The sequence below is a fragment of the Microtus oregoni genome, unplaced genomic scaffold, assembly GCF_018167655.1.
Source record: "Microtus oregoni isolate MIOR12 unplaced genomic scaffold, Mior012 000000F_ref0000247, whole genome shotgun sequence".
NCBI classification, from domain to species: Eukaryota; Metazoa; Chordata; class Mammalia; order Rodentia; family Cricetidae; genus Microtus; species Microtus oregoni.
In genome coordinates, this window is record NW_024543059.1 from 25,645,092 (window position 1) to 25,663,926 (window position 18,835).

At 45.5% G+C, this 18,835-nt stretch overlaps 1 protein-coding gene across 2 annotated transcripts in view; it reads right to left on the reverse strand.

Annotated features, from left to right (window-relative positions):
* Positions 1–18,835, reverse strand: part of Igf1r (insulin like growth factor 1 receptor) — a 274,877-nt gene that overhangs the window by 57,184 nt on the left and 198,858 nt on the right. For both annotated transcript variants that reach the window (XM_041660522.1, XM_041660514.1), the window contains exons 3-5: positions 13,974–14,286; positions 10,145–10,296; positions 6,906–7,050 (exon numbers count right to left, since the gene is read on the reverse strand). In XM_041660522.1, coding sequence (XP_041516456.1) covers positions 6,906–7,050; positions 10,145–10,296; positions 13,974–14,286 — 610 coding nt within the window. The remainder of the gene's footprint in view (positions 1–6,905; positions 7,051–10,144; positions 10,297–13,973; positions 14,287–18,835) is intronic.

The following is an 18,835-nucleotide window of genomic DNA, read 5'->3' on the forward strand; positions in this document are numbered from 1 at the left end:
GGGACCCCTGTCAGTCAGAACTGTCACCCACAGACCCATCAACCTTCACTCTTACTGATGATGGGGGTGGTCAGGACAGTCAGACAACTGAAGGACAGAGGTGATGATGCGAAGAACTGGTCCCATCATGAGTCCTTCCTGACCCATGAGATATTTTTAGGCTTTGGGCTCATCTCTAACCTCAATGGTCTGGCTGTTCCCAGGTCTCAAGAGTCCCAGGAGACAAAAAAGAAAATCTTGTGAAGACACCTCCAGGCCGGATGCATGGGCCAATTAATCAGGTCAAACTTCCATCTCAATCTAGGCCAAGGCCTCTTAGTAAACTAATTTCACTAGCAGGAAACAGAACTGCACCAAAAATACCTTCCTTCCGAACAAAACATTCTTCTCCCCAGGGAGGAAGCATGAACGAGAAAGCAGGAATTTGACAAATGAATGGCAGGCACACAGAAATTCAGGGTATTTGACTAATCACTTTGAAAAGCGAGATTATCTTTCTACAGTAAACACAAACTTTTTTTTTTTCTTTAAACAATGTTGAGAAGGCTGGGAGCTAGAATACCAATATCAATAAAACCCAAGCATCGTGGAGTCTGCAGACGGTAAAAAAAATATGAACCTTCACCAAAATAATAATCTAAGTGCTTGGGAGTGCCCTGTCAAGCTCGGTGTTTGCTTTCCAGCCCCCGCTTCCCTGGCATCCTTCTACAATCAGGTGCAAATTAAGAGATGATCCCAGGCGGAGATCTGTCTGCACACTTTCCAAACACTAATGTGCTTGAAATGTCATTGTTTTCTAAAGGAAATGACTAGTTAAGGAAACCACTCAGCAAACGTGATTTCATAAATTGTTCCTAAGCTCTCTGCCTCTTTACATTCACAAAACAGTTTTAAAATCTGAATCTTTTTTTTTTTTTGGCTCCTACGGGCTGTGTGATGCCCTGGGGTTTTATTGAGATTGATACCTCAGCTCTTAGTTTTCTCAATGTTAGAAAAAAAAAATTCCCCTCTACCTGGATGCGTTTCACCGCCTATGTGTAGACCTACCAGAGCAGCTGGTCACCTCTATGAGGAACTGTCACATTATAACCACACAGCACACACTTTGCTATGACCTGTGGCCGCCATTTCTAGGCCAGCACCACCACCTCCCTTTTGAATGCTGCAAAGGAAGTAACACCTGAAAGACAGTCAGGGACAGGGTATACAGAGCATTCCATGCAGGAACTGAAACCAGCCCTGAGCATCCTCTCCACTGCTTACGAAATGCCAACTCTGGGTGGTTTACTTGGCTTCTCAAGGGCTGCAGTTTTTCTGCTGCCCATGGGAGGTATGTTCTGGTCTCTTCTGGCCCTGAGGCCAATGGGAAGAATTGGATGAGCTAAATATAAAAGGATGCTGTGAGCTTTGAATCGCCTCACAAAGGTACAGGATGACCTTGCTAAAGTGTCAAAGTCCCCAAAAACATGCAAATCCTGTACTTTGATACATAGGGCTGAGCCTGGAGTCTCCAGCCAACACAAGACGCCCTCAGTGACATATTGGGAGAAAACCTACAGACACGCATACAACCAGTAAAACTCCTGTTCATTTGCACAAGGAGACACTACTGCTGTCTGTTGACAGAAGTCTCTAGAGGGCATTAGGAGCCAGCACACCCAAGTCGTCACTGGCATAGCCATTTCTACCATCACTCAACCCATCTGTAGAGTACTGGTTCACTTCAAGACCAAAGTTACACCATCTACATGGGTTCAACGAGTATGGAAATAAGACATCCAAGTAGAACCAAACCAAGTACCACACAGATCCATAGAAAAGGTTGTTTGTTGTGTAGTGCTTTTTAAAAACAGCTCTGCTGAGGTACAGTTTACCTTATAAAATTGTAACCATTATAAATTATATGTATATATTATGTGTATATACATATATATATACCCACTATAAGTTATATACATTATAAATATACAGCTACATGGGCTTCAGTAAATTTATACAAATGTCCAACCATCATCCAGATTCAGAATATTTGCATCAGGTCAAAGTGTCCCCAATCTGTTCCCAAACCAAGCACCTCCCTAGTCTGTCCACCCACGGTACTACATGTTCCATCATGACCCAATCCTTTTGGTGTTGAGTAGTATCTTTCTGTGTATACTGTGCTTATCCACTCATTCACTGACGAACCCTTGGATTTGATTCAGTGGGCTATTTTGGGTAGCTATTGTGAAAAATGCTACTATGAGCATTTACACACAACATTTGCATGTGCATGTTTGCAATCTCTAGGTAGAGCCTAGAACTGCCAGGTCACATGATTAGTTTTATGTATTTTAAATGTCCCAAGCATGTGCTAAAATGAGGCTATGTTAGGGCCTGTGGTAGTTTGAAAGAAAATGGACGCCCCAGATGACACTATTGGGAGGTGTGGCCCTGCTGGAGGAAGTGTGTCACTGTGAGGGCAGGCTTTGAGGTATCTTTTCTCAAGTTTTACTCAGTGTGACAGTCACTGACTTCCTATTGCCTGCAAGGTGTAAAAACTGTCAGCTCCAGCACCATGTTCGCCTGCACGCTGTCATGCTCCCCATCATGATCAAAATGGACTGAAACTCTGAAACTGAGTGAGCCATCCCAATTCAATGCTTTCTTCCTAAAAGTTGCTGTGGTCATGGTGTCTCTTCACAGCAGGGTCTAGCCCCCGAGTTGTAAGAAGGCATTGCGAAAAACCGAGTCTCCAAAGTCAAATGGAACAGATTAGAGATGCCTAAACATATGAAGACCTCTTCTCACTAGCCACCTTCCTGAAATTTTTGTTCTTTTCAACACAACAATCCTTGGCAGCATCAAAGAACTTGAACTTTTAACTTATTTGATTGCCTCCAAACCGAGATTGTCCAAAGTAGAGCATTTTCCAGATAATGAAAACATTTTCTCTTTTATTCAAGGGAAAAACACCAAATTCCTCACCCAGTGGGGGAAAAAAAACAACAAAAACAACCAACCAACAAAAACGACAGAAACATGACTTTCCTTCTTCATTCCCTCCTGGTATCCCCAAGTTCTGCTAAAGATCAAGGTGGCAGGCATTCCTGCACCACAGACCAAGAGCTCTATCGATGCACTGCACCACCACTTCTGAGGAAAGCCCTGCTCTCTTTGGGGTGTATGTATGTGTGCCTCATATGCAGATATGCATCCTCTGTTACTCTCCACCTCTCACTGAGCTCAAAGCTCATCGTTGAGGTTAGGCAGGCCAGCTTACTAGCAAATTCTTGGGATCTGTCTGTCTTAGCTCACCACGTGAAGCTACATGTGTACACAGCTATACCCAACTACCTGGGCGGTTAGGATTCAAACGTGGGCATCACGCTTGCCCAACAAGCGCTCTTAGCCACTGAGCCATCTCTCCGACTCCCATGACATTCTTTTTTTTTTTTAGACTAACACCACAAAAAACCTTTATTAATTTTTACTTACACCTTTTATTAAAGAGACATCTACTGTTTAGGATATAACTTTTTTTTTCATTTTCTGAGAATTTTTTTTTTATTTTTTATTGAAAAAAAATATTTCCGCCTCCTCCCAGCCTCCCATTTCCCTCCCCCTCCTCCCGCCCCTCTCCCCCTCCCCCCACTCTTCTCCCCCTCCCTCTCCAGTCCGAAGAGCAGTCAGGGTTCCCTGCCCTGTGGAAAGTCCAAGGTCCTCCCCACTCCATCCAGGTCTAGGAAGGTGAGCATCCAAACTGGCTAGGCTCCCACAAAGCCAGAACATGAAGTAGGATCAAAACCCCGTGCCATTGTCCTTGGCTTCTCATCAGCCCTCATTGTCCGCCATGTTCAGAGAGTCCGGTTTTATCCCATGCTTTTTCAGTCACAGTCCAGCTGGCCTTGGTGAGCTCCCAATAGATCAGTCCCACTGTCTCAGTGGGTGGGCGCACCCCTCGTGGTCCTGACTTCCTTGCTCATGTTCTCCCTCCTTCTGCTCCTCATTGGGACCTTGGGAGCTCTCCTGTGACATTCTTATTATCTAACGTTGGCATTAGAGATGTGCCACATTACAGAGTGAGTGATGGTTGAGGCCTTCTGGAAAAACCAAAGGGTCCTGCTGCTACCTGGGTACCGTTCTCTGGCTGCCCATTCTAATCTGTGTTCAGGTAGAATTCTGCTTCACCGGTCGCCAGCCCGGAAATCAGCTTACAGAAATGACTCATCATGAACATGCATGACCCAGGTTAAGAAGGCTCAGAAAGAAAACCCAGGAACTACTCTCCAGATAAAGTACTGTGTTCCATGGGGGCTGCTCGGAAGGCTATGTAAGAGGGACTGCGGTGTTTCCTCACACAGCTGAGGTTGAAGGGTACCTCACGGGCAATGTTCACCTTTCCATCAGAACAAAAGGCTTCAGAATCATCCTGAACTAAATGGAAGCATTTATTTTGTTCTCACTAGCCATATGAGAGGCTCAACAAATAGATTCCTTCAATAATGAGTTGAAGCAAGGATGCTTAAAAAAATAAATCACAAGTGGCCTGGGGATGGATGGATATATATATTAGAATAATTATAGGGATAAAGTCGTCATTTCTAGTCCTTGCCATGTATGTGCCAAAAGTATACAGAAATACTTAAAAAAAAAAAAGTACTCAAGCTTAAACCTGCAACTCTCCCTATCCCGGGTTTACTGACTGATTTGGGGTGAGGCACAGCAGGACTTCCCTTCCCCCACAACTGTAACGCATCACACGTTCTGAGAAACACTGGGGAGAAGGTTACCTTGGCTTACAAGGAAAGCACCCTGAAACTAAATGTCAGACATCTCTAACGCTCCTCTCTCCAAAGCCAAGCATGTCCCACGGCTTACCTAAATGACACCTCCACACCTGGGTGCAGCATCTCCGCCTGCAATCCTACCGCCGCCCACCGCCCCAGCGCTGTTTGGAAGACAGGCCCAGGATGGCATTCTTTGCCTGCCTCTTCCCGACTATCTGCCTTTGCCCCCCATGCTCCTCCAGTTCCAGAGGGCGGGCAGTCTTCGCTGTCAGCTCTCCTCAGGAGCCTGTCTGACCCTCGCCCACCAGATTTACATCCAGGGCACCTTCTTTTCTTTGCCCTGAGATTCTTTGAAAGTTGTGCTTTGCGTCGTCTGTTTGTCTGCTATCACAGCTCATTCTCTCCTTCACTGAATGAGGGAGAAGTGAAGGAGCTGAGACCAATCCAGCCAAGGAGAGAAAACAGAGCCTGGGAGTTCATCACAGCTGAAGAAAAGGCAGGCCGGAGAAAGCTACTGCTAAAGACTACTAAAAGCTACTACTAAAGACTATTAAGAATCTCAAGGGTCCTAGACAGACACAGCCTCTAGGCAGCAGCCTCTGGGCCTCCCCTGTCCTCCCCTATTTTCTAAAATGCTGCCAGCAGGGCGGGGCCCTAGGCTTTCCAGAGAAGCTTCCCAAACACAAGCATCCTTACCAAGACTTGGCCGGTACCTCACATGTAAGTTTCAAATAATGAAAGACATGCTACTACAAATATTCTTGGAAATAAAAGCTGGCTTTCAATTTTCTGCTACATCTAAGTGCATGATACTTTCAGTTAACTCATAACGATAAGATACCACATAATAATCCTAATAAAAATAAAGCCTCCTCTCCTCTATGACTATCACTTGCTCAGTCTGAGAAAAGGGGGGAAGCGTATATCCTTAAGAAACTAGCAAATGTGACAGCTACTAATCTGCCAAAGAAGAAGTGCTTACCGATGCCAGGGATTCCAGAACACAGAGCTGCTGGTGCAAATAATGAAAAGACCGAATTCTAGGTCATTCTAAAATTGCACACAACCAATAATGAACTATCAGTGATCAGGAACTAACAGCCCAGGAATGACTGGGACACTCTGGGCTGGGTGCCTGGCACCTGCCTCGGATTTGTGAGGAAGAAGATGCTTTTCTGAAGTTTCTGTTCCCAGTGGAAAGACAGTGCGCCTTTCAAGGACAGGGTGAGCTGCTCACTGTCTGGCTGTGTCAGGAGAAAGAATTTAGGACAGAGCTGGTCTGAGAAAAACTGGAGGCTACAAAGACAGCCTCCGGCTACAACCTGAACCAGACACACGAGCAAGGACAAGCATTCCCAGGATGCTCCCATCACTTTCTTGTTTATTCCTTAATTGATACAGTTATAAAATTTCAAAGCATTAACCTAAGAGCCACACCAGAGTCGTATTACATGTCCAAAGGAGCCAGCGAAGGTGCACACAGGCTGGAGAGAAGCTGTGAACACACGCAGGAAACACCAGCTTCTATTCTCTGCCAAGAAACCATGGTTGCTTTAGAACCCAGCTTGAAAAGCGTTTTTGTGCAGAAGGCAAAGTTTCTATCAATAATACAAACCCTGCAAGCTAGTCAATAAACAGATGCTGTAAACTAACCAACACACAAACTCAGCAAGTTGAAATATCTTTGTAACAAAATAAACTGTCCATACTTGGCAAGTCATTATGCTTCTCTATTTGAGAAGGAGACGGCCCAGATGGTCAGGTGATCAAGCGCTTGCAGCACAAGCAGGAGGACCCGAGTTCTGTCCTCAGAATCCACCTAACACACCAGGCATCTCAGCACCTGGGAGGTGGAGCCAGGCGGTTTCTGAGGTTCGATGGTCAGGTAGTCTAGCCAAACTGGTGAGCTCCTGGCTCAGTGAGAGACAGTCTCAAAAAGAGGATGAAGAATGACTGAGAAAGACACCCTATGTCTCTTTGAGTCCCCACAGGTATGTGCACGTGTGTGCATACACATGTACATACACAGTCATTTACACACACACACACACACACACACGCACACACACACACACAATTAAAATGTAAAAAGGAGAAAAAAGCACACCCATTCATAAAAGAATACAGAAGGTTTACCCTTCCAGCTGCTCCTCTCCTAAGATTAGGCGAAGGTTCTTCAGGAAGGACAAGGAGACCAAAGCATGGGAATGGCGGATCTTCACATAGCCGGTCACCACCTCGATGAGGCCCATGAAGTTCTCCAGTTCTGAGGCAATGTTATCTAACGGAAGAGGAGTCTGTGTCACTGAGAGTTCCTCTGGTCAGGTGGCACATTATAGTTGGATTCAGACACAGCGGTGTGGAGGAAAACGCAAAGCAGGTCTTGTTTGGGGGATCTGGGTGAGAAAGCTGGCGTGGGACCAACGGTCCCTGTCAAACACACACAGTCTCCACTTTCCACAGGCTCGCTGGGACGAGGCCTCTGAGGCGGGAAAGCAGATTTCTAGGAGGGTGAATATTGCAGCTGCCAAGCTGATTAACAGAACGTGAAATCAGAAATGCCAGGCTGCTAATTGGCCCCAGCTGACAAACGGAGGGACCATCTTTTAAATGTGCTCTGTGACAGGCAGCCCTGCTTCAACAGTGCCATGGCAGGACTGGGCAAATCTTTCCCAGTCTCGGTGGGAACAGTCTTCGCTGTACCTGGAGTTCCTAAGATTTGGGGATCTACAGTTAAAGACTCCATCCAAGGAGGGAAGAAAGTAACTCCGATATTACAGCAATGATGGCTGCAGGGAACTGTTTCTTTCGTCTTTTTCCAGCACTGAGACAGGATTTCTTGTACCTAGGCTGCCCTTGAACTACGCGACTGAAGATGACCTTGAACTCCTGACCGTCCTGTCTCTTCTCCTTGGGCGCCACCTATACCTCGTCTGCGAGTAGTTCTGTTTTGTTTTGAAATCATTTCTGTATCTCTAAGTTTTCTACTCTGCTCACAATTACTTCTGTAACCAGAAAACAGGCAGCGAAGTTACTATTACAACAAGACCCAGAAACAGTGAATTTTCTTTTATCTTGCTTACCCACCTTTCACATAGTAAATAAGAGACATAAACTTCAGTTCAGCTCATGACAAAAATCTAAGACTATAATAAATTAGGCCAGGTCCACTGAATGGGATTTGACTGTATGTGATTTGTGAAGGTTGATTTAGTGAAAGATTCTACTTTGGTTTGATACAAATAAAAGAGTAGAGGACAAAGCCTTACCCTCAATGGCAAGGGATGTTCAACCTGGAAAGAGTGGCTGCAGCTAATTCTGTGTGCTTTGTTCCCTCACAATTGACCTAGGACCTCAGCATGTGCAAGGTAAGCGCTCTGGTTATCGTTGGAACTCCACTACATAGACCAGGTTGACCTCGAACTCCCAGAGATCCACCCGCTTCTGCCTCCTTAGTGCTGGGATTAAAGGTGTGCACCACCACTGCCCACCTGGCAGGTAATACTTCTTCATGGACTGAACTTACCAATCACATTTATCACCCAGAACAGGACAGGAGGATATAAAACAATAGGGTTCATGCATTTTAAAAGTCATATATCCCAGGGATGAATAAATTAAAAAAAAATCAGTAAATCTAGTATGAGCAAGAAGAACACAACATGGTTAGTGCTATCATAAGGGTCATAGTTCTTGTGTGGCAAACACGGTCCTTTCCAAGGTGGACACGTAGGGGATGGGTAATAAAAACTAAGGGCTTGTGAAACAAACGATTATTTATATCTATTATCTCCGTACTCAAGAATAGAATTTACTCATTTAACAAATACTTAGGGAAAGGACATCCACAAAAATAATTAATTAATTAATTAATTAATAAACCACCTTCCTTTCAAGCAGTAAAAAAACTTTCTCCCAAAGAATTACCAGTACAGATTAAGACAATAAAAATTCTTCTGCCCATAGTTTCCTACCTATGAAACTCTCAGTAGCTCAACCCAGAGGCCCCAGGGTTAGATACACTGAAGGCGGTGTATCTGGGGCCTTTCTCTGCCAGTCAAAGACTAGACAGGAGAAGCTGGGTAGTGGAGGTGCACGCCTTTAATCCCAGCACTCGGGAGGCAGAGGCAGGCGGATCTCTGTGAGCTCTAGACCAGCCTGGTCTACAGAGCGAGTTCCAGGACCGCCAGGGCTGCACGGAGAAACCCTGTCTCGAAAAACCAATCCCCTCACCACCATCACGAAAAAGGCCAGAGGGGAGAAGACTGCGGGGCTGTGCTGCCACTGATGGGAATTAATGTCCATGGATGCAATTCTGAAACAGTGCACCACGAACACCGTCTCTATTGCAAGCGAAAGGGAGGCGGCAGGGCTTGGACTGAAGCTTGAGTGGCGGATGGCACATTGTTGTGCAAAATTATTCTAAGGTGTATTTTGTTTAGGCCATATCTGATTATCTCTGTGAAGTTGTGATTTTTTTTTTTTTTTTTTGGCCTGTCTGAAACACCCAAAGGTCTAATAAAGAGCTGAACAGCCAATAGCGAGGCAGGCAGAGAGGATAAATAGGAAGAGAAATCTGGGAAGAGACGTAGAAGTAAGACAGAACAAGAAGAGGAGGACATTAGGGGCCAGTTACACAGCAAGCCATGGAGAAGTAAAGAAAGGTATAAAGGAAAAGGCCCCGAGGGAAAAGGCAGTTGGGATAATGTAAGTTAAGATAATGCTGGCAAGAAACAAGCCAAGCTAAGGCCGGGTTTTCATAACTAAGAATAAGCATCCATGTGTGATTTATTTGGAAGTGGGTGGTGCCCCCCCCCCAAAGAATAAAAAAAGTAGAAGAGTAAAGAGTCAAAGAGTAAAAAAAATCACTGCACACACAATAACATATCTTTCTAACTCTCAGAAGTAAGCCAGGAGACCCACCATTCTTTAAGACTTCTTAAAAACTCAGATTGGTAAATTCTTCCCTTTGCTCAGTCTCAATAGACGCAAGCAGGCCAAACTCTCTGGGCTCACTGATGTGTGGACTCAGTGGCAGCTCAAGCAGGCTGACTCACGGGTCTGATCCGTCTGTGTCTGCTGAGGTTTGTGTGTGTGTCAGGATGGGCCTCTCCTGCGTAAGACGTGGCTAACAGAAAGACGAGGGTTAATCCTCTCTACAGGAATAAACTCGGGGTGAAGGGCTCAAACACAGGCTGCCTTTCAATCTGGGCTTTATCTTTCAGGGAAACTCACGAGAGAGACGTCACACAGGAGGCTTACTTACATCCCACGCTGTTTTCCTAAGCCAGTATTTTGGTTGTGACGAAGGGATAGAGTAACAATGCAGTAAACCAAGGGATCCAGCCACTAGTCTGGTGGGGTGGAATACTCACTGCCTCGCCGGATGTTGATAAGCAAGTTGCCCTTCAAGATGGTGCAACCTTGAAGCATCTGAGCCGACGTCACTGAATCAATGGTTTTTGTTTTCTTTTCTTCATCACCACAGACTTTAGGGCAGGGGCCTTCACAGGGGATGCAGTACATGCTGTGGAAGAGAGAGTAGACCAAAACCACACAATTGAGCTTATCTTCCCTACATAAAAAGACAGAAAAGTAAGAAGGCTTTTTGTCTGTTACTACAACGGCATTTCATGAGGGAACCGTTCTGAAGCATCCAAGTGATCACACAGAATCCCTCCACAGGCCTAGCCATTCAAGCTGCAACCACAAGAAGGGAACACATACCAAGGAGGAGGAGGAACGCATGTTGCTTGTTTTTAGACAAAATACATGATCCATGCAAGAAGCGTGTGGGTATCATAGGTTCGTGAATGGGGAGCCAGCTGGTCCATGTGGGAGAGACAGACTCACAGAAAGGCATTCTGGGGCTCTGGAAAAATGGAGCTGCTATCTGATGAGACCCTGGCCTGCACACCAGAGGAGGCTGGGAAAACTGGCACAGGCAGGGAAGAGATAGCAGTGTCAGATTCCCAACATCAGGGTGCATAAAGCCTAGGGAGGGATTCCAACAGGCACGAGGCACACTGCAGGCCCATTTTTTTCTTGCTCAGGCACAAGTGAGATTATACTTGACAGTGCTCTGCAGAAACTTGTAAATTGATCCAAATGTTGTTTTGCTGTACATACAATAAAAGCCAGGAACTTCCTCCGCTCTGTAATGAGGTCCTGGTCCAAATGCTACCCTGAGTGCCACACACCACCAGGAGCCAGAAGGAGTGGTGTGCTCCCCGCTTACAGATAATCATTTAGGAAACAGCAAAGAAAATGCTAAGCCTGAGGCTACACTTTCTGAGATCTTAGCTGTATACAGAATCAGGGCTGTGAAGCTGGGTTGGTTTCTGAATGAACCAAATGATACAAACTGGGGGTGTGTGGCATAACATTACATTCAAATTATTGTTCTTAAAAGAGCCTATGAAAACTTCATGAAGAGAAAGAAAATCAGTGTAAAATTAGAGCTGCTTTTACTAAAGTCCTTCATCCTCTCTCAAAATACTACACAGTTTAGTTTTGTTTAAAAGCTTACAGGTGACCAATAGTCCTCTGGTATCTTCTTTCTATTTCTGGTTAGGAGAGTGTGGTTGAGGGTCCTTGGGAACTGGACTGAGCTAGTCAAAGTAGGGGACAGTTGGTTTTCCATAATACCACAAACAACATCTTGTGGTGTCTGAATATTAATGGCCCCATGGACCCATGTATTTGAACACTCAGCCCCTAGTGGGTAGAACTGTTGAGGAAGGATGGGGAGGTGTGCCCTTGTGGGAGGAGGATGTCACTGGGGAGGGGTGGGCTTTGAAGGTTCCAAAGACTGAAGCTGAACTCTCAGCGTCCCCTCACACTCCATATCCTGGGTTCTAGCCTTTGAAACCATAAGCCAAATTAAACATATATGTTTATAAATTGCCTTGGTCATGGTGTTTTATCACAGCAATAGAAGGGAGACTAAGATGGTTCACATTTCTTGCCTGGGGAGGGGCTTTCTTCTGAACTTTCTTTTTTTTTTTTTTTTAAAGATTTATTTATTATGTATACAATGTTCTGCCAGCGTGTATGCCTGGAGGCCAGAAGAGGGAACCAGATCTCATTATGAATGGTTTGTGAGCCACCATGTGGTTGCTGGGAATCAAACTCAGGACCTCCGGAAGAGCAGCCAGTGCTCTTAACCACTGAGCCATCTCTCCAGCCCTTCGTCTGAACTTTCTTTGTGTTGTTGTTTTTCTAATTTAACTACACACCAATATAGCTCCCCCTAAAACACACTGAAATAACTACAGCTTCAGACACAGAGTTGCAAAGACAGTACAGAGTACCCATGTACCCTTTCTCCAACTTCCAGAACTGTTGTTACATCACACACAATGATAATACAGTAATTAAAATCAAGAATCCAACCACTAGTGGGGGTTCTTTGTATTTTTCCTTCTGTCTAGATAGGTTTTCAAAATCCCCACAGCAATCAAGATCCAGGACAACTCCAACACTACAAAATCCTCCCTTCTGTTACCCATTTATAGCTAACCTCTGCCTAACCCAGACCTCACTATCCCTAACTCCTGAGAATTGCTAAACTGTTCCTCACCTTTAATTGGGGATCATGATATAAATACAAAGTACATGATTTCTGAGATTGGTGTACTTCACACTGCCTAATATCCTTGAACCTCAATCTTTTCATCGCTGAGTAATAGTCCATGGCGGATGTAACACAGCACACTTTACTGCCTCTTTTAGGGCATCTGTGTTGTCCTCACTTCCTGGTGCTACCACGAAAGAAGTCATGTACAACCATATGCAGTAAACGTTCAGGGCCAACATGACTGGGCTGTAAGGTAACGCCATGCTTGTTCTTCCCCCATTTTTTACTCAAACAGAAAAATCCGAACCACACCCCCCTTTGTTAAAATGTCTAGGTATCATCTAGCACTTATAAATGTTTTAAAAGGACATGTTCTGATTACATATTTCCAAAAGTCTAAGTTTCCTGAACTTCACACTGGTACCGACAAAGTATAAACAGCATTTTTAGAAACACCTTCAGGTGAGTGCTACACAGGCTTCTAAGGCTGAGACGAGGACAGCTACTGTTTCTTGGTGGTGTTTTACTTTACAATGGAAAAGACTGTGAGAATGGGCAGGGAGCAACGGCTCAGTGCTTTAAGACCGCACTGCAGGGAAGGAGAACCAACTTCTAGGAATACCCAGCACTCTACTGTGTGTTGCAGCACAGCTGAATGCCTGTGAGCAGAGAGAGGAACTAAAATGGCAGGTCAAAGATGATATCACAGGGAGCTCACTGACTAGCTAGCTATCCTTGGCTACTCCCAGTCCCCCAAGGAAGGCAGATTGTGGCTGAGTATCTACCTGCTGCCAAACACTGGTCTTTGTCTCAAGATGCGGACTAGTACATCACTAACACTGTGACTGTCTGGATCTAGAGTGCCCTCAAAGGCCCATCCTTTAATAGCTTACTCATCGGCTTGATAAAGGTAGGGCCTACTGGGAGGTTTGTCAGTCCTTGATACATGCCCACAAGCAATGGAACCAATCAATCTTGGACCAAAAACATCCAAAACCACGAGCTAAAACCAATCATCATCCTCATCATCTTTTTTTTCTCCTTATCTCCAAGATAGGGTTTCTCTGTGTAGCCCTGGCTGGCCTGGAGCTTACTCTGTAGACCAGGCTGACACTGAACTCACAGAAATCCACCTGTCTCTGCTTCCTGAGTGCTGGGATTAAAGGCATGTGCCACCATGGCCCTGCTCAATCTCTCTCTCTCTCTCTCTCTCTCTCTCTCTCTCTCTCTCTCTATCTAATGGACACCTTGCCAGCAGGCTAATAGGTAATTGTATGTATGTTTTTCGAGACAGGGTTTCTCTGTGTATCTTTTGAGCCTGTCCTGGAACTAGCTATTGTAGACCAGGCTACCCTCGAACTCACAGAGATCCATTTGCCTCTGCCTCCGGCATACCCACTGCCCGGCTAATTCTTTCTCTCTAGTGCTAGCAAGGCACTTTTAAAAAAGACAAAGCCAGTCAACAAAACACGAAAACAGAGAACCAGCCACACCAGGATTCTCACTAATATAAACTTAGCTAAGTGTCCTCCAGGAGCTCCCATCAGATGAACCTCTGGACGGTTCCGACCCTCACGGACTCTGCAACGGAGTACTCCTGTGTCCGGGGAACAAGCGTCACTGACCTCTGGGTGCTGTTGCGGATGAAGCCTGAGGGACACTCTTGCATGCACTCGCCGTCGTGGATGACAAAGCCATCGGAGTCGCTGCTCTCGGCGTTGGGGATGTTGGCGCAGAAGTCGCGGTCCACACAGCGCCAGCCCTCGAACCTGTAGGTGCCCAGCGGGCAGGCAGGCACACACACGCCTTTGTAGTAGTAGTGTCGGCAGGCCACACAGGTGGTGTTGTCGTCGGGTGTATGGCAGCTGCCCAGGCACTCTGGGTGGCAACATTCATTGTTCTCGGTGCAGGCTCGCTTTCCGCACACGCTTGGGCACACTGTGGGAACAGGGGGGAGGGCGGTGAGAAGGGCGACGCAGCCACCCCCCAGGTCATCTGCTGCCACTACCAGCACTGAATGGGGTCCCAGAGGCAGGCTAGGAAAGCTACACTTTCTCTGAAAGCTGTACAGATAATGCCATCTGTGAATCCCACACTGGGAAAGGACACAGCACAACCCAAGTCATTTCTCTCTCATGAACCGAATGAGCCATTAACTTCTAACAACCCTGACCTTTCCTTTTCTCATCTGTAAAATGGGATGACTATGCCCATTAAAAGGGAGCCCATGGCACAGGAGAAGAGAGAGAAATAGAGACCATATGGGTAACCAGCACTGCACAAGGCACTATGGCCTCCAGCCCTCTTTTTGTATGAGGAATCATTCTAAGACCCCTGTGAATGCTTGAATCACATACAAAACGCTGTCTAGTATATATTCCAATCCCCTCCCCAGCAGTGATTTAGAGAGGAAGGATAACAAGTATGCAGGAGCCCCTAATGCTGGAATAGACACCGCCTACCATAGCAATGATCTTGAAGACAGTAAAATGGATTTCATTTTTCAGCCTACCAAGTTTTTAGTTTCACACACTATTACTGATTCTTTCACTCAAAGACATAAAAAAGGACATAGTTGAAGATGATATAGCTTGATTATTTAATTAAATATACATATTGCATAGGTTACATCAAGGTTTGAGGTCTAAACAAACACTGAAGTTGTTGGTGTTGATTTCAGTTTATAATCCATCAGTGACAGAAGTGAATCGATCCATTCTGCCTTTATTTATCCACCGAGTATTGACTGGATGTGTGCTACACCTGTGTGCCCGGCAACTGTATACCCTGGTCAGTGGCAGTCCCTGAGTTCAAGGGACGGACAGCACAGCAGGGAAGCAGGGAGGAGTAGAGGTACATGGTGTTCCTAATGCGTTGAAGTGTCAGAGCTGGTAACACTGGCGCTGAAAAGCAGAAGGATAATGGGACGGAACATCAAGACCACTCCTCAGAGGGTCTCCATGTAAACACGGGCTGGGATGCTGTTGGGAAGAGAATGGGGTCGGCTCAGAGAGGCACCACAGGCAACTGACTGGTGGATAGTAGGCAGTCGCTTAAGGTTTTAGGCAGGGGTTTTCACCCTAGAAAGTCGTCAGGCTGGGCTGGAGAGATGGCTCAGAGGTTAAGAACACTGATTATTCTTCCAGAGGTCCTGAGTTCAATTCCCAGCAACCACATGGTGGCTCACAACCATCTGTAAAGAAATCTGGTGCCCTCTTCTGACATGCAGACCGAACACTGTATACAAAATAAATAAATCTTAAAAAAAAAAAAGAAAAGAAAGAAAGAAAAAGACCATGTTGAGTCCTGTTCCATGCCTGTGATGGGAACTTTGTCCCAACCAAGGAGAGTAAAGTTAGAACACTGTCCTTACAGATGAAACTATTTTTTTTTAAGCAGATGCCAGATCAATGGACTCCTTACCACTGAGTGAGGCCGACTGAGAACAAACGCACATCTAATATGCTGTAGGGGTATAAAACAAGGGGTATGCAGAGAAAGAGAAGAAGATGGAGGAGAGCCGACTTTTTGCTAGAGCACAGACTCCGGGAGGAAAGTGGTGGCTCCTCTCTCTAGCACAGCAAGAGAACACAGGGACGCTCGGGATTAGAGAGCCCTGGAGTCAGCCTCAGAAGCCTGCTGTAAATTTTGTCTCCTCTCGATGTATATAAATATTATTAGTGTTCAGGACTATTAAGGGATTTCTTGAAAAGCCCAGGGCAGCGCGTCTCGCCAGCAGATGGATGGCTGCTCTATATGAGTGCCAAACTTAAAATTTAGTGCAGTAACCAAATTTCCAATTACAGCACTATAGGGGAAAGGAGGGGAAAGGAGCAGCTCATGGGCATGGTTAAAAGGGCAGCTCGACCTTAAACAGAGGAAACGGAAGCTGCTGTACACCAATGCACACAGGAAAGCAAATTCATTTTGTTCATGAGACCATTCTATTCCTTGGAATTCATTTGTACAGGGATAAAACAATAAAAACAAAAACTTATTGAAACAGCTCCCAAAAGCCACAACACGTCCTGTGTCAATGACCAGACAGACACGTTCGGGGTCAGTGTTGCGTATTTTAAAACTCCTTCTCTTCCTATTTCTTTAGGAGAGAAAAATGGAGTCTTGCACATCGGCCTTTGACTCTCTTCCTCCCCAAATCCTTGCATTTACTAAATTCTACTTTCTTTTTAACCTGTCTGCTTGTGTCTGTAAGTTCTTTACTGATTGTAAACTCTAAGAAACTGTATCTTCAAAGCACAGATGCTAGCGTTCTTTGCCAGAAGATGGGAATCTCAACTTTTCATAAGGAAAGAGGGGTCCCTTGGCCACACAAGTTTTTACTGTGCAATTTATTCTAACTCAAATAACCGCTGAGAGACAGAACTGGCCTGAAGATGTTTTAAGTTAAAGCTTCTGAGTCAAACACGTTAAGAAGAAGGTAACAGCAACTGCCTAACAGGAAGGAAGCATTATATAAAAAAGGTGGGAAAGGCTAGTGATAAAGTAGAGGCTGGGGAGTGGGCAGCAGTGAACAAGTGCTGTGGTTGGAGCCCACAGGGAGTAGGCTCTGAGCATCCAAAAGGCAACATATGCAGTTGCAGTCCAGACTCTAGTTTGGGGTTAAAAAGCTACTTTTGTATCAGCCTGTAAGTCCCTCAGGGAAAGAATCCACATAGTCATTGGAACCCTGCTCCTAGGACTTCCACGGGCTTCCCCAGGCTCAAAACTGTGCCCATAAGACCTGTCTGCAGGCTGTAGCACAGGACTTGGCTGTCTAGTTCCAAAGAAGCCTTTCTTACTTCTTTACTACAACCAAACAGTCTATGGAAGAGAGTGCAGATAAGCCTTGAATGGACTAGCGGCTGACCTTGGAGGCATCCTGCCCAGTAACTAAAAATGTAGACTCCTCTGTCATCTGTCCTCTCTCCTTCCCTTTCTTCTTCTCCCATAGATTTAGTTGGGAGTCATGAGGATGGGACATCATTAGGACAGTAGTGGCTTTATCATAAGGAGAAGTAGGCAAGCTTAGTACGTGATGCCTTGGCCATGCCACTATGCAGCAGGAAGGTCCTCAGTAGAGGCTCACGCCATCCATGTTCTTGAACTTCTCGGTCTCCAGAACTATGAAAAATAAATGTATTTTCTTTATAAATTATCTACCATCAGGCATGTCAAATAAGACAAGTATCCATCAAAAGAGGAACAAAGCATTGGTGACCAAAGTTTCTCAGGCTCCAACAGCCACTGAACTGCATCTAGCAAGGTCTGCAGGCTCAGTGGAAAGGCTTAAATCATAAAGCAAAACTAAATAGTGCTATTACACACAGAGGGGAGGGAGCAAGGGAGGGAGGCACAAGAGACAGAACATAAGGACGAGGAGCAATGAGAATGCTTTCTTCAAAGGGAAGACAAGAACTTAACATGCTTATGGTCCTTGCAGTGTCTAAAGGAGAACCCTGCGTCTCACTGCTTAGAAAGCACCCACAGACTTTAAAAAAAAAATGCTGAAGCAAGTGTTTGCCAGGAGGATTGTAGCCACTATCCAGCCAGTTACACAGCAAAAGAACATTCACGTGGCAACCAGTGTCTCAAAAGTTCATGCAGAAAATCACACTGGCAACAGTATTCTCTGTCTAATGCCAAAAACCAAACCAAACCAAACGAAACACCTCCTTTTCTGGAGGGACTGAAGGCAGGTCCAAAGGAGATGTCATTTTAAGTCAGAATCCAAAATACTTCCGTTTCTATTTGAACTGAAAGGCTGTAACAGATCAAGGCCTTCCAGAGAAAAAGCGCCCTTGAGCAGAACACTCCTGGTGCATCGCAAGCTGGTTACAGGACCTCATGCTTTTCTGATCTGTTTGCATGCTAGCCACGAGAGCTCTCCATATTGACTTTCAAAGGGTTCTCCACTCAGTTTGGGGCTGGCTGTCTTCATACCATGAAGACCCCTAGACACAGCAACTAGACGCGGGGAGTTTCTCGACTCTTGAGGTGTATGTAGAGGGGGTAACAAGTCACACATTGTTTCTCCCTACTACTCCTTTCTGGCTTTGTTCTCTGCTTTCCCAAACCTTCAAAGTTTTGCTTTCTAGGCAGCAAGTCACAGAAAGCCAGAGTCACAAGGAAGTTTACAGGTAGGTCCCCATCTTAACTCCGGATACCTCTACAAAGCCCTAGACAGTGCTTTCAAGCAACACTAAAGAAGCCCACTGCTTTCCAGGCAGCGCCTCTCAATGATTGGACAGCACCGATCTTGAACTGGTTCCCCCACACAAAGAGTCCTTCTTGTAGAGCATATTCCCCAGGTGCTTAGTGAAGGTTTGGCACATGGGGACGCATGCTGCTCTCTTGACCATATGTGCACCCCTATTCTAACAGCACAGAAGCAGTTTCAACAGTGTAGAATATGCTGAGACCAAAGGCCCAACTCTGGTCTTCCATGCCCCAAGGCAACTTAATCAGACTCAGGTCTGAAAAGCAAGGG